This window comes from Acanthochromis polyacanthus, chromosome 23 (genome assembly GCF_021347895.1).
Source record: "Acanthochromis polyacanthus isolate Apoly-LR-REF ecotype Palm Island chromosome 23, KAUST_Apoly_ChrSc, whole genome shotgun sequence".
Classification (NCBI taxonomy): Eukaryota; Metazoa; Chordata; class Actinopteri; family Pomacentridae; genus Acanthochromis; species Acanthochromis polyacanthus.
In genome coordinates this window covers 22,224,524-22,240,167 of record NC_067135.1, presented here as the reverse complement: position 1 = coordinate 22,240,167, position 15,644 = coordinate 22,224,524, and the positions used below count along the sequence as shown (strand labels likewise).

General features: G+C 38.3%; 1 protein-coding gene across 2 annotated transcripts in view; it reads left to right on the top strand.

Moving 5' to 3' along the window:
- The window catches only part of arhgap36 (Rho GTPase activating protein 36), a 106,758-nt gene that overhangs the window by 86,487 nt on the left and 4,627 nt on the right, over positions 1 to 15,644 (top strand). For both annotated transcript variants that reach the window (XM_022213021.2, XM_022213022.2), the window contains exons 4-9: positions 3,712 to 4,025; positions 11,208 to 11,424; positions 11,571 to 11,626; positions 13,171 to 13,321; positions 13,707 to 13,855; positions 14,905 to 15,075. In XM_022213021.2, the coding sequence (XP_022068713.2) occupies positions 3,712 to 4,025; positions 11,208 to 11,424; positions 11,571 to 11,626; positions 13,171 to 13,321; positions 13,707 to 13,855; positions 14,905 to 15,075 (1,058 nt within the window). The remainder of the gene's footprint in view (positions 1 to 3,711; positions 4,026 to 11,207; positions 11,425 to 11,570; positions 11,627 to 13,170; positions 13,322 to 13,706; positions 13,856 to 14,904; positions 15,076 to 15,644) is intronic.

Genomic DNA, 15,644 nt, shown 5'->3' with positions numbered 1-15,644 from the left:
AAACGTCAAAAATATTTAAGTAATTGAACTCAGTTTTTTCTTTTTCTTAATTAAAAAACTATATTTTTAAAAAATTCAGTGCGAGGCAGTGGAGGATGTTCAAAGAAGTCAGAACTGCAGAAAGGAATTCTTGTTCCACAGTGAGTTCATACATATTTATATCAAGAAAAAATTGGAAGAACTGCTTGCAGCGCTTTAGTGCATATTTTAAACTCCTGCTTTCTTCCTGCAGGAATTCTGTTGATGGTTTATAATTGGAGGTGTCGATCTACATGCTTTTTTAGCAGCAAGAAATATCTTAATTCTACAAATGGGAATTCTGCGTTCGCATGTGGGGAGACGTTTGACACGGTTGGTTACAAGACAAATCAAACTGTTGTCGTTGCACTTAACTGCCTTGTCAAAAAAAAGTTTGCTTGAAGTAAAGTGAATCACATTTATTAGACCGTAATTTTGATTATCTGTCACAGTTGCTAACTCATCAATCTCCCTTTGAACGAGTCGAAATGTCTATTGGTGAGATGCTCTTCCGAATTTAACAAGTTGACTCTTTCAGCCTGCAAAAGTACAACATTTTTACAGGTTTTGTGGTTTCTGTAGGTTCACCCTGACTGTCTACTGTATGTCAAATGATGCTGTATTTACTCTGCCAAGGAATGGCAGAGTTATGTGATGAAGGGTGTACATTTGTCTGTCTGTCAGTCTGTTTGCAACATTCCTCAAAAACGGACTAATGAATTTGGATGAAATTTTCAGGGAAAGTCAGAAATGACACAAGGACCAAGTGATTAGATTTTTGCAGTAATGCAGCTTTTGTCTGGATCCACTGATTTGTTAAGCATTTCTGTATCATTGCGAGATAGGTCAACTGTAACTACAAATCAGCTGCCTAATCCACTGCTGCAGACTTATTGGGACTTATCCATTAGAAATCATACAAGGAACAATTAAATTGTGAGGGTATTTCCAATTCCCATCAATTCTCACCGCCCGCTACATATTTAGGTCACATGATTCGGTATCCATACATAACGTACACATGCATAACACACGCCTGTGCCCAGCGCAGAGTCATTTTGTCTGTGGGTACATCTAAAATAAATGGACACATTCTATGGTGCTGTGATTTCTACCATGAATGTTTTCAAGATTTCATCCATCCGAAATGATTTCTAATCATCAGCTAGCCTTTCAACACCATTAGCTAACACAATGTAGCATTAGAACACAGGAGTGATGGTTGATGGAAATGTTCCTCTGTACCCCATGGAGATATTCCATTAAAAATCAGCCGTTTCCAACTAGAATAGTTATTTACCACATTAACAATGTCTCGACTGGATTTCTGATTAATTTAATGTTATCTTCATTGAAAAAACTGCTTTTCTTCCAAAAACCAGGACATTTCTAAGCTACCCCTAACTTTTGAATGGTAGTGTACAAGGAAAGTAGTATATGGGCTAATGAGATCAGGTATAGTATTGTTTTTTTCACTCCAAGGTATTGCTGTACGTTCATAGTATCAGCGTAGCACCAGAAACTACTTACAATACCAGTTTTTAAAGTGTTCTCCTCTTAAGTCATGGTGGAATTTCCTCCATAAAGTACTTTTTGCCTTTTTTGCTAAATTAAACGAGGTCCAAAGTCTCACAGATAAACCCGAGATGTTGCAGTGTCGCTCCTTCTTCCGATTCTTTGTTTGTGTTACTGTTCTTCTAACTGGATTTTTACTGATCAGGCTGTTTGCTTGGGTTCCTGTGATGCATCAGAGTGAAGGATTTTCAGTTTTAGCTGAGCTTGTGACTCCCGCAGTGACGGTGGCTTCGCGCATGTTTTTTTTTTTTTTTTTCTGCTGCCACTGCTGCTTAAAGCCTGTATCAGTCTGAGTGTGATGTCTGGATGGAGGCTGTGGCGGCTCTAACAGGATTATCTGTTGATCCTCCCCTTACCCGCTCTCTGCATCCACTCCGTCTATTCTTATACCGCTCGTCTACCTCAACCTCTAATCTCAGGTGAGAAGTCGAGTGATTACAGCGAGTTACCAAGTTCATAAACAGACATCAGCATTAACTCGGTTATCAGTCAGTATCTGCTACATTAACTGATTTAGACTCAGCTATATTCACTCAGTCTCTTCATCTGTTCACTGTGTCCACATTCTTATAGTTTTTATCAGTTTTGGGTTTTTTTTTGCATGTGTTTGACTAAAAGACAGAAATGTTTATAAGAGACAGACAAAATTCACAGTGTTTCGCAGCTGCAGCGTTTTATTAGAATGATATATTTTTAAAGATCTTTTTCAGGCATTTTTACGCGCACAAATGATGCTTTTAAATCTCACAATGTTTGCATCTAATACAAGTAATCAAATCAGAAAACAGTAGATCAGTGAGAGCCAGACAAATCGTCAACCAGATGTGGAAACGTGAAAACATCTGGTGGGACAACATCAAGCGCTCCTCTCCAATTAAAATAAAATAAAATAAAAAACAAAACATTAGGATTAAAAAATTTTTATGAAAAATGTGTTCTCTGAACGATTATAAGTATGAAAAACATGACAAATTTTGGGAATGAAAACTAAAATAGAAATGAAAACTACTAATAAAATGTAAATAATATAAACAGAAAAAATGTACAGCTTTTTGAATCATAAAATGTGGAAAAATAAAATTTAAAAAAAATTAACAGATAATTGGAAAATAGGAAAAGCATTTTTAAATAGCAAACATAAAAGTATCAAATCAGCACATTGCCTGAAAAACACATTTATCTGGTCTTAATCCAGCTGTTTTCTGAACATGTGTAAATACACAACTCGAGAAATGAAAATAACATTTGTGTAGGAAATTGTGAAATTCTTATTAGTTGCAATGTTGCATTAACAATAAAATACTGTGGGGCTTTTTCTTGCTTAGAAAATCCTCACAGTATGTGTTAGATCAATTTTTTCACACGTCCAGGGAATGCTTACTCTATAATTTTGAATAAATAAAGTATTGACTATTAAAGCAGAAATGCATTGTCTACTTACATCTCAGAAATCTCTAAAAAGCGCTGCTAGTTCAGAATGTTTAGCAGCAGAAAGGTGCCACCAAAATGTTGCATCATTATAGGTAAAATGTTGTTCTTATATCTCTGTTTTAATCATTTTCTGTGTTTGCTTAACAACAAAGCAAAACATCACTCCTCTTGAAAGTCCATTCAGAATTGCAGCACCATAATTAACAAGAGTTTTTCATCCTCTAACCTCTTGTCAAGCTCTACAGCATGTTGTTATAATATAAAACAAAGTGTTAATGCCTTCATTACTTTCACAAGAGGGCAGACTTTGCATGAAACGAATCTAAAGGACAACATCAGTAAGCAAGACTATGTGGGAGGGTGATTTAGAATCATGACAACACTAAAAAAAAACAGGAGAAAAATTGTGCAAAAATCCCCCCAGAACATGACAACCTTTTGATGATCATCTTCCTGTTTGAAGTTCAGATGGTATCAGCAGAGAGGAATGTCTTCTGTAAATAAAACTGACTCAGGATCCAGTTCAGCTCCAGCCAAGATTTACACCAAATCTAATTTATGTGCAGTAGTTTTATTACAGGAAGAGTGTTTGTTCTGATTAGAACTGGTTTTAAATTCTGACACTTAAGAAGCAAGACAGCTTCTTCATCATTCAAATTCTGACTAATTTCTCTCCTCCTCTTTCAGAATCTGCTCCGAAGGCGTTTGGCATCCCGCTGTCTCAGGTCATCGCCAACGATCGGGCCTACAAGCGCCAGCAGGACGCCCTGAAGGAGAGCCGGCGGGACTGTCTGGAGCTGGAGGCCAGCATCCTGCGCTTCAGGGCCGAGAAGAGGCAGTTCTTCAATGGGAGCAAACCTCTGGGCAGCTCCTCGTCAATCACTGGAGGAGGCCCCGGCTCGCCATCCGCCAACTCGGTGGCACCAGCACCGGTTTGTGACGCCCAGAACAAACCGATGTCACCCACATTCTTGGATAACAGCGGCAGAGGACAGAGGAGGGTGAGACTGAGCGTCACACACAGCTGGATCACAAATACAACTTTGTTACAATCCGACCTCTAGGGTTGGCTGGTTGCAACAAATAACTGGTTGGTAATGGTCCAGGTAAATTAATTTATTGCTCAGTGGCTGATTGAAAATAAAAGCGATAACAAAGAACACAAAACTAGTAGATGTTGCCAAATCACACAACAGAATATAACAAAACGAATACACAGAGGCACCAGGGTGGACTGGTCATAAATACCAGCCACCCTGACTGAGAGTTTGGCTGTAGTATTTAAGCTCTTCAGGTGTGACTTGTGGGAGGAGGCATCATGGTGGCAGACCAATCTGATTGGTCAGGAGGTGTGGAGGACCAGGGCTGGGAGGAGGTGTGGAGCTCCAGGCTTAATCAGTCCAGTCCCCCCCATCCACCCCAACCTCATCCCTGTAAGGAATTTGTGGAGGCATAATGTCATCACAAAAAATGAAATTTAAAAAAATGCCTCATAATGATAGACTACATATAAAACATAAACCTGGATGATCTGAAACCTGTATTCTTTCTATCACCCAACAGGGGGTGGCTCTTTTGTTGTAAAAAGAAGTCAGATTGTATAGAACTACTTACAAAAATAAGCCAACTTCTCAGTTGATTTGCTTCCTCAATAAACATTTTCTTAATGAGGTTATGGTCTGTATTGCTAGTTTATACAGCTCCTTCAATGCAACATGATATTTATTTAGTAAATTATGGTCGTATTTAGAGGAAACTGGGACAACGGATGGAAATTAGCCTTGTGCTAAATCTGGCGTATTTACTTTGTGGAAACTATTATGAGATTGTATGTTCATTAATATGCACTGTCCCGTCCAAATAAATAAATAAATAAATAAACTAGACAATGAATTCATGTACTCAATTCTGGTCCCAAAACAAACAAAGAGTCAAATTGCAAACTCAGTGCCTTAAAGAGTGACATCGTGGTGGTTACATCCATCTTTTTTTGCCAGATATGAGGAGATGTTGACTTTTCTGACTTGTAGATCATCTTCTTGCTCGACCACAGTTCTGAATATTTCCCGTGCTTTTTGCTGGAATTTCTCATTTGCTTGTTGTGATAGCAGTAAAGTGAAAGCTGGCGGGGGCAGGTGTTTGTTTCTGCCAGCTTTAGTGTCATTCAGGATGAGAATAGTGTTTCATAATGAAGGACTCCAACTAATCTCTAACTGCTGTAAACATTTTCACAACTGATTCACAACCGGTGGTGTGTTTGTATGGAAAACGCTGTGTGTGTTTGCTTTTCCATGTGTGTTTGTTTGTCTGCTGGAGGCTGTAATTCTGCCAGTGTGGAACCGGTTGTTATGTAAAGCTGGTAATGAGCATCATTAGAGCCTTGGAGAACAGTAATCAAATCTGAACTAGCTCACTGGAATCAGTCACGGAGGAAAACACTGCAAACATTCGATGAAAATAGCACCGGAATGTGACACTGAGGATTAGCATCATTAGCGATTCTGATTGCTTAATTGTTTAGCCTAAAAAATGTCCAGAAATCATCTTTACACTGTTGAAAATAGAGAAAAAACAAACTAGTTTAGAGTGGGAGTAAAAGTCATGTCTTCAGAACTGAACTTGAGTAAAAGTACAAAATAATAAGCATCAAAATAAAAGTATTTACTTTGCAAAATGACCCTAAAGTCAATGATGCAAAAATGTCCAGGCATCATTTTATTCTTACATCCATTGAGTTTATGTACTTAATGTACCTGTGGATAATTAAAACGACAAGAAAAACTTCTTAATCCATTTTTTTTGTTGAATTATGAATCTGAATTTGCAAAAGAAACAGTTAGGAAAGTTAAAAAGTCCAGTATTTAGCCCTAAATCAAAGTATAAAGTAGCATAGCATGGAAATAACCAAGTAAAGTAGCATCGGCCATTTAATATGAATGAAGCATCTTAATTTGTTTGTTGATTAATTAGAAATCTGTAAAGTACAATAAAATAAAAAGCTTCTAAAATGTAGTCGAGTGGAAACATAAAGTAATACAACATGAAAATACTTGAGTAAAATGGCACTCTAATCAGTTGCTCTCTTTTGGGTTAAATTGCTGACAATTTTGAGAAAGAACCACAAAATTCTTAATTTGAATGAGCGTCAGTGCTTTCCTCACAGGTTTTATTAGTAATAGAAAAATTTTAGCTCAAATTGGGGAGCTTTATAAATAATTAGAATAGTAGCAATTAGATATCTGCACTGGATACTCGAGGCTTTGTAATAGATGAGACAAAAATGTAACTGAACATCACATTAAATGATTGTTAAACATCACATTAATCAATTTATTCCTCTTACAAGATATTTAACTAACATTTTCCACTAATAAAGCACTAACAAAGCAACCGTCTGACTTATATAAACAGTTATTTTGAGTGTGAAAGTGCAGAAGAAATTATAGTGTTTGTTCATTTTGCTCCAGTCAGTTGATTACGTAAAATAAACTTTTCACTCTTTAAGCAAAAATGATGAATACACGAAGCATGTCAGAGTTTAGATGTTTAGTTTATGTACTTTTTAAGTCATGCTAGCATGGAAAAAATATCCCAACGACAACAGCAAGACGGATTCATGTTCCCCAGAGGATGAATCCTACTGACTTTCATTGGACATTTATGGTTTTTTAGTAAAAGGGCTAAATAAAGGTCCATAAAATCTGCTTTGTGGCTCAAAACATTTCCTTCCCACTAGCCTCAGCTGTACTTTACAGACCTACAGATTGTTTACAGTGGTTAGCCTTAGCATTGCTAGCTGAAACTCAGTGTTTTCACATTGGAGGACTCACAGCTGACTGCACAGGAGGACAAAAGGTTGAAATTAATGGCTGGGACAAGACTGAATGTGGAAGACAAGCTGCCACGAGGATCTTTTGAATTATGATGTGTGTACATTGTCAGTAATTTATGATTAGAAGCAGGGACCAGACCTCCTCAGTGAGAAGAGATTCATGGAGGAAATTCAGGATAGCCGAGCCATGCAGAGGGAATGTAATGCATTTACACTGGAAAGATGATGAATTTTTAATGTAAGTGGGATGTTAAGTGTCTTCCCAGAATGCAATGCTACTAGCTATTGTATTGAGACTCAGTTTATCATTGTCTGTTTCTAAAAAAAAAACCTAAATATCACCTTAAATTCTTGTACTCTGCTGTTAAATTTAATCAAAGACCCATTAGAATCTCATTATACTTAGTTTTCTCATCCAAAAAACTAGCATTTTGTCTTCATTATCATTTATAACAAAGAAAAGACAGAAATTCTTCAAATTTAGAAGCTGCTACAAAGACATTTGTGTTTCCTGTGCAGCTTTTACTGCTTGAAGTCTTTTTTTTTTTGACAAAAAGATCTATAAGTGGTAAGACTACAACATAACATAAAATATGATGATGAACAAATCAAGGCTTCAAATAATTAAAGGAGAAAATAGTGTAGCAAGTGGCTATATGGAATAAAATATAATTAATCCATTTGTTGGGCCTCATTTTTATTGGCTTAAATTTAACTCAGGTTGGTTCACCAATCAATAAATTGGCTAATAGTTCAATTTTTAACTGTGCTTAAAACAGGAAGTAAGGTTTCCTCACATTTTTTCACAATTAAATGAGACAAAGCTGCTCATTTATTGCAGCAAACCTCTGTAAAAAAAAAAAAAAAAAAAGTCACACTTTTTACCTTTTTCACACATTGAAGTACCAAATATTCAGCGTGGTTAAATATCCTCTAATTTCTGAGCTGTGGTTTCTTGTTGGACTGCACTGCTCTTGGAAACTCCTCAGACACTTGATGTTCCTCCAGAAACTATTTGCAAGCCGCAGAGCTCTGATTTATGCTCCTGCAGGATTTGGCTGCTGGCGTATTTATTGGATGGGGACGTCAGGATGAGTGATAAAAGTTGACTTGTGAGTTCTGCTGGCTTCCGCTGCTGCCATCCATCCTCAAATGTTCTTTCCAGGGTTCCTCTTCATCCTCAGCTCCTTGCCCCACGCTGCCATCTGCTTGCAACTTTTTCCCTTCATCCTATTCTGTCTTCGTGTGATGTTTAAGGTCTCTTAGTTATCTCAGATTATCAGAAAGCCTCCAGAGTCTTCCTGAGGCTGAATATTTTACCTCTAAATCATTACCATGATAAGGGTGACACCTCTGGCAAGTGTTTGCAGCCCTGCAGCCACCCCTGCTAGGGTTACAGCACAGGGTAGATATGGTTCTATCTAGTGGTGGCACCAAGGGCAGGTGGAGCTCGTCAGCCTGGGAACACAGTCTACCTAGGGGAAGGAAAACCCTTATCTCAAACCTCCGCTGCCTTGCGGCTATATCCACTCATTGAAAAGGCTTCAGGAGTAAACCTCGAGGAAAAATCCGGAGTCGGAGTCCCTAAGGCAGCTCAAAGTTGTATTCAACTTGTTCTGGCAGCTCCTGCGACGGCACTGGTCCCAAACTGTAACGACCCTGTTGTTCCTTTGGCCCCATCAGTGACGTGGAGAGGGGGGACATGATACATGGGCAACAGCCTGTTCTCCATAAAACACTGCCCAGGCGAGCATCCGATTACACCACACACCGATGTGGGCAAAGTCTTTGCTCGGGTCATTCTGGTCCAACTACAGAAATTAGCTGAGCGTGTCTATCCAGGGTCGCAGTGCGGCTTTCGAGCTGAAAGATCAACAATAGACATGGTCTTCTCCCTCCGCCAGCTTCAGGAGAAGTGCAGAGAGCAGTAGATGCCCCTGTACATCGCCTTCATCGATCTGACCAAGGCGTTCGGTCTCATCAGCAGAGAGGGTCTCTTCAGAATTCTACCTAAAATTGGCTGCCCTCCTAAACTACACAGCCTGATTGAGTCCTTCCACAACAACATGCAGGGGACTGTGCAGTTCAACGGCAGCACCTCTGAGCCATTAAACATCAGCAGCGGCGTCAAACAGGGCTGCGTACTTGCCCCAATCCTTTTTGGAAAGACTTACTGTATGGTGAGCTGGCCACTGGAAGTAGACGCACTGGACGCCCACAGCTGCGATACCGTGACGTTGTGAAGTGTGACATGAAGGCTGTGCGTATTGACACAGAGAACTGGGAAAATCTCAGCTGATCGGTCACAATGGAGAGGAGCTGTGACCAAGCACCTCAAAACAGGAGAAGAGAAGCTGACACAAGCCGCAACAGAGAGGCAGGCCCGCAGAAAGCTTTGTGTCAGCTCTGTCCAACAGACAGCATACACATGCAACACTTGCAACAAGGACTGCCATTCACACATTGGTCTTCACAGCCATAGTCGCCGATGCTCCAGTCAAGTACTCAACTAGGATGGTATACCCATGGTTGACCCTGACAGACGGAGGCCTGATGGATAAGGATATGAGGTTTTTCTTGATTTATAAAACTGGAGTTTAACCAGGAATGATGATTTTCCCATGAGACCTAAATGCAGCTCCGAACACTGTGACTCTAAGCTGCACTAATCAATAATTTTATGACTAATATTTACTTAAAAATACTGTACAATCTAAGAGAAAGACCTTGCATTGATACATTTTTAGACATCTTTGAGCTTTTACTTTGCTATCAGGACCCCAAAACTCATTGCAATTATCTGCATTGTGTTGGAGAAAGCTGTTTATTATACAAAAAAACCAACAACAACCACCGAACAGCACAGAAACAAAATTAGAAAATATCTAGTGAACATAGTGCAACATTTAGCAGCATAGGCACCAGATATTTTGTTCAGGACTTGGTGGAGACCAAAAACGAATCTAAAAGACAATGAAAATGTGACATAAACTTGACACATGACTCTTAGTGAACACTAATGTTATTCAGTAACAGCTGAAAGTCTGAAGACGCCATTGCTTATTATAGTTTGTTCCATTTTTTTCCAACATAAAAAGCACAAAAGGGTGGGAATTCAGCAAACCTTGCAAAACACGAGTCCCATACCAAATCCAAAGACTTTTCACGATCTAAAAGTTAAATTAAATGACATTTAGAAGCTATAGTCTCCTAAATGTTCATGTAGATTTAAATATAGCACCGAATGCTGTGGCTTCAGGCTCCACCCATCAATATATGCATGTTAATATTAGCTAATATGATTCTCCAATCTGAAAAGATGGCCCCACAGTGACAAACCCATAGTACCCATCAGCATTTGGCAAGTCTAAGCTTTTGTTTTGGTATTAGGACCCCAAAAGTCACTGCTCTTATCTGCATTGTTTGCTGTTGTAAGAGCCACCTGCTTTTTATACCAAAAATCAGCCACCAAATGGCACAGAAACAAAGTTATGGTGAACAATGTGGATCATTTAGCAGCTAGAGACAAATATCTTGTTCAGGAGTTGGTGGAGACTAAAATTGGCGCTAAAATGCAATGAAAATGTGATTTATACTTGACATATGACTCTCATTGAATGTTAATGTTGCTCAGTAACAGCTGGATGTGCAAAGAGGCAACTGCTTAGTTAATTTTTTTTCATTTTTTCCAACAACAACAAGAAAAAGCTTAAAAAGGTAGGAATTAATTGGAGTCCCTTGGCTTTATGCATCTTTTAGCTTTTATTTTGGTATTAGGACCCCAAAACTCACTATTCTTATCTGTATTGTTTACAGCTACAGGAGAAAGCCATGTCTTCTTACAAAAAAGCAACCACTGAACAGCACAGAAATGAATTTAACAACTGTCTTGTGAACAATGTGTAACATTTAGTAAAATTGAAGCCAGATATTTTGTTTAGGAGTTGGCAGAGACCAAAAACGGAGCTCAAAGAGAATGAAAATGCGTCCTCTACTTGATGCACAACCCTTAATGAACATTAATGTTGCTCAGTAAGACAGCTGCTTTTTAAAATTTTGTCCTTTACTGTTTGTTCTATTCTCCTAAATTGGCTAAACACTCAGACACTCAGGTTTTCTCGCAGAAAAAAGAACAAAAGGGTAGGAGTTCATAGAATTCTCTGATAAATGGAGTCAAATGCCAAATCCAAAGACTTTTTTACCATTTAAAGTTAAATTAAGTGACATCTAGAAGCCAGAATCTTCTATATGTCCAGCTCATGTTTGAGGGTTCTCATGTGTTAACACATCTTGAATTCGTTTTTAATTCACTTAATGCAGATTAAATAAAAGCCGTCTCTCCACCCTACAGGGAGGTCTGTCGGTGGACTCCATCTCTGACCTCGTGGAGAGTCAGTCTCGCCTGCTGGAGGCACTGCAGCTTTCCCACCCAGCCGAGCTGGAGCTGAAAAAGTCTCCGGGCGGTGGATCCTCAGAGGGCAGAACCCAGACCAAGCTGAGCCTGAACCCCATCTACAGGCAGGTTCCCCGGGTGCTGGAGAGATGCTGCAGCCACATCGAGACCTACGGTGAGATCCATTTGTTGTATCTAAATTTAGAGATGCTTTAACACAAAAAGCTGCAAATGAAGAGGTTGAAGCTGCATGTTTGCGTGCACAGTTTCTGCTTTCAGACTCAAATGAAAATTCAATGTGGCACCATTTTGTGTCTCCAGGTCTTCAGACTGTCGGCATCTTCAGGGTCGGGAGCTCTAAGAAGAGAGTCAGACAGGTGAGGACACTATTTTAACCATTAAAACACAGCAGAATCAAATGATCCAAGTAAAAAAAGAAGAAAAACATACTTTATATACAAGAAAATAGTGTACATTGACCTTTGCTCAATCAATAGGACTTCTTTGTATTCAAAATATGGACACTGATAATCACAAATCCCTCAATTGTGATTTAGTTTATGCACAAATACTTAATATGCCCAAATATTATTTATTTAATATTAACATTTTTATACCAGAAGTGGATTAAAATGTACTTCTAAGTTCAGTTCAGGACCAGTGCAAGTAAAATGTAACTTAATGGTGTTTGAGAAAGTGCAGTCGAGTATATTTCCACTAATGATGAATGAATAATGTCAAAAATAACAAACTGAAAGTGCAATAATAATAAGAGCTCACCAAATATACTTAAATCAAGTGCACTTTTGTGTGTTTTATTTCTGTCTGAGGTTGTCAGAGTGGAAAATTAAATATTATATGATATCATCGCAGAAACACGTCTAAATGTGTGTATATGTCTTTAAAACTGGCTCAGATCACTTTAAACTGTCAACCTGAGGTTCTTCTGAATGAAGGGAAATTGTTGATAACTAAAATGTGTTGCCAATCACAATAAAATGAAAAATCCTCAAAATTGATCTACTGCAAAACTGTAACTCCATACAAATTATTTTGTGCTACTTTTTCACCACCATTCTGTTATTCCAATCATGATTTTTTGAGTTTGTAGAGTCTGGTCTGACATTTATTTTCTGCACCTTCTTTCTAAACACCAGTGTCAAGCTTTAAAATGTGATTAAAATCTACTTGCGTATAAACCAATCAGCTGCAATATTTTAACCTCTGACAGGTGAAGGGAGGAACCTTGATTATCTTGTTACAATAACCTCCTTAGACAGTTTTCATTTTTGACAGTTTGGTCAATATTTGTTTCAATACTTTAGTCACTGAAATAAGAGATGCTCTTTTGAGAGGCATTTTTTCATTGATTTTTTCCCCCCACCAAGTTACTTTTGCAATGTGCTTTAAAAAAGATAGAAAACTAAAAAGTCAAGTCATAGTATGGATGGATAGAAAGATCGATGGATAGAAGGATAGACAGACAGACAGACAATAGTAAGTTATAAATCCATAAAGAAATATCAACATGTAAACTCAATAAAGACGCTGATAGAAGTTTAAGAAGTGACTCGGCCGACTTGGTTTCTGCCTCCAACTTTCTAAATGTCAGTGTTGATTCATGCTCCTGTAAAAACATGTTGTAGAATTTGTGGATCGTGTTGCTCATGAGCAGGGATGAAGCTAATCTGTCCTCTGATTCACTCGACCTGAAAAATAAAAATAAACGTGAGTGAGGAGCTGATGAAGTGCGACATCCTGTTTTTCAGAGATGGTGTCCATCAGGGGACGATAGCCTCCAAATGACCCCTGAGTTTGTTTCCATCGTTGACCAAACATGTTTTTGTCTTTTCCTCTGAGTCTCTTCATGTATTTATGAGCTACATGTGTGTGTGTTTGTGTGTGTTTTTGTGTGTTTCAGCTGCGGGACGACTTCGACATGGGCGTGGACGTCCAGCTGGACGAGGAGCACAGTGTCCATGACGTCGCAGCGCTGCTCAAAGAGTTTCTGAGGGACATGCCTGATCCTCTGCTGCCCAGAGAGCTGTACCCGGCCTTCCTGCACGCCAACCGTACAAACACACACTTTGCACACACAAATACACTTTTTAAATGTATGAAACTATGACAAATGAGCAAAAACCGAAACAGGTGCCCACAGAGCTGCAGATTTGGGTGATAAATCATTTTTTTCAGATTTGAGTCGTTTTCTAACCTGGTTTAGGAAACATTGCTGCAGTCACCTTGATTTTATTGTTCCAGACAGTGGATGCTTGTCAATAACACCAGCGATCAAGTAATGTTTAACACATGATAAAAACACATTTCCTCACTCGTTGCTGATGAAGTTTTGGACGGCATACTATGACGTTTTTGATGACACGTTTTTGACGACATATGTTGAATAACTTCTCTAATCTGATGTAGCATCAAATTAACCTGCTGCTGCTCCTTCAGTGCTACGAGGAGCCGACCAGCTTCAGTACCTGCAGCACCTCCTCTACCTGCTGCCTCCCTGTAACTGCGACACGCTGCTGCGACTCCTCACCTTGTTGCACACTGTCCAGGGCTTCGCTCAGGACTCCATCGGGACCAACGACGAGGAGGTAGGACGTCGGGGTAAAGCTACAACTGCACTGATTTCATACAGGAAACAGCAGGGGAATCAGAATTTATACCAAATTTCCATCAGGTAGCAAACAAGCTTATTTATATCCTACATGATCACACACAGAGGTAAAATAATTAAACTAAACTAAATCTTTGGGATGTATTCTTGATTTTTGTCAAGATTCTAGCAATTTGAATAAATGGGTCTAATTAAAACATGTCCAATTGCATTATGGGAAGTGTAGGATCGATATCTCGATCTTCTACTTGTATGGAAGTGTAATATTAAATTAGTGGAATGCTCCTTTAAAGGACCATGCATTATTGTATATTTTGAATGTTGAATCATTGTTTTTAACTGGTATTTTGCCTTTATGGACAATTTCTATGCTGAATAACGTCTTTGATCTGTGAAAAGCGCTCAATAAATGCATGCCTGCTTACTGAGAATTACAATGATTTTAGATGTTTTAAGCACAAAATCTGTAGTTCAAACTGGCATCTGATTATGTCTTTATGTCAGATACAGCAACATAAAACATAAAATATTCAACAGCTGTGCAGTTAGAAATTTAATTTCATTGGTTACACAAGAAGCAAACATTTTGTGCACTAATAAGTTTAATATTAACCAGTTGGACAGCTTCACACAAGCACCTGAAAAAAAATCTATAATACTTAATGCTTAATAAGAATACTTAATACTTCTGTATTAACACTTGTAACTAAATGACACATCGAAGCCTAAAGCATGACATAATATCAGACATAATTATGGCTAAAACACATAATAAAAAATAATGTTTTTTGTGGTTTTATGGTGGAGTTTGTTGACTGTGATGTGAAAAAACAATGCAGTAAATCTATAAACTGTGATTTTTAGAATGTTGAAGTTGAAGAAACTCTTGTAAAATTACCAGAAAACACAAAATATGTCAGAAATTTGAACAGCTAACACAGTTTATGTAACCCGTGCAGTTAAACTTCGTCCATTTAAACAATTCCTATTTTTTCTTTTTTAATCTTTTCATCTTCCTTCATCCAGATTCCTGGTAACAAGATGACTGCCGCCAACCTGGCCGTGATCTTTGGTCCCAACCTGCTGCAGAGAGAACGAGGCGGAGACGTGAGTCCTCAGGCGATGGGGATCGAGGACAGTACAGCGATCATCAACGTCACTCTGGTGCTCATCCAGAACCACAAGAGGCTCTTCAACGTAAGAAAATGCCTGAACACTACACCTTAGCATCTTTTTCAAGCATTTAGAATAAAATAAAATCTGCTTCCTCCTGTTGCATCTGCTTATGCAGGTTTATCTGCTTCCACCAAGATGTCAAATTTAAGCTGTTCTACTAAAAGCATCGTTGTTAAACTCTTTATTCACATTCAGACTCAGAAAAGCAAAGTTTTGTTTTGCAATTTAAAGTGCGATTAAGTGTTTTTCGCTTACACTTACTCAAATCTTGCTTTTAAAGACTAAATGTAGGAAATACTGAAAGCATGCTGTAGCTCTAATTTGACAGTTTTAAATTTAATTCAACAATTTTAGCTTGAGCTCAACGATTTCAGCTTTAATTCAACAGTTTTAACTTTAGTTCAATAGTTTTACCTTTATTTCAACAGTATTAGCCTTATTTGCTGATTAGTTTCAGCTTTAATTCAGCAGCATCTTGATTTGTGTTTCCATAAAAGTTTGAAAAAATTTCAAACTTTTGAAAAGTTGTAAAAACAATTTAAAACAAAAAAACCTGAATGTAGCTTACTTCCACAAACGGCTTTAGAGTG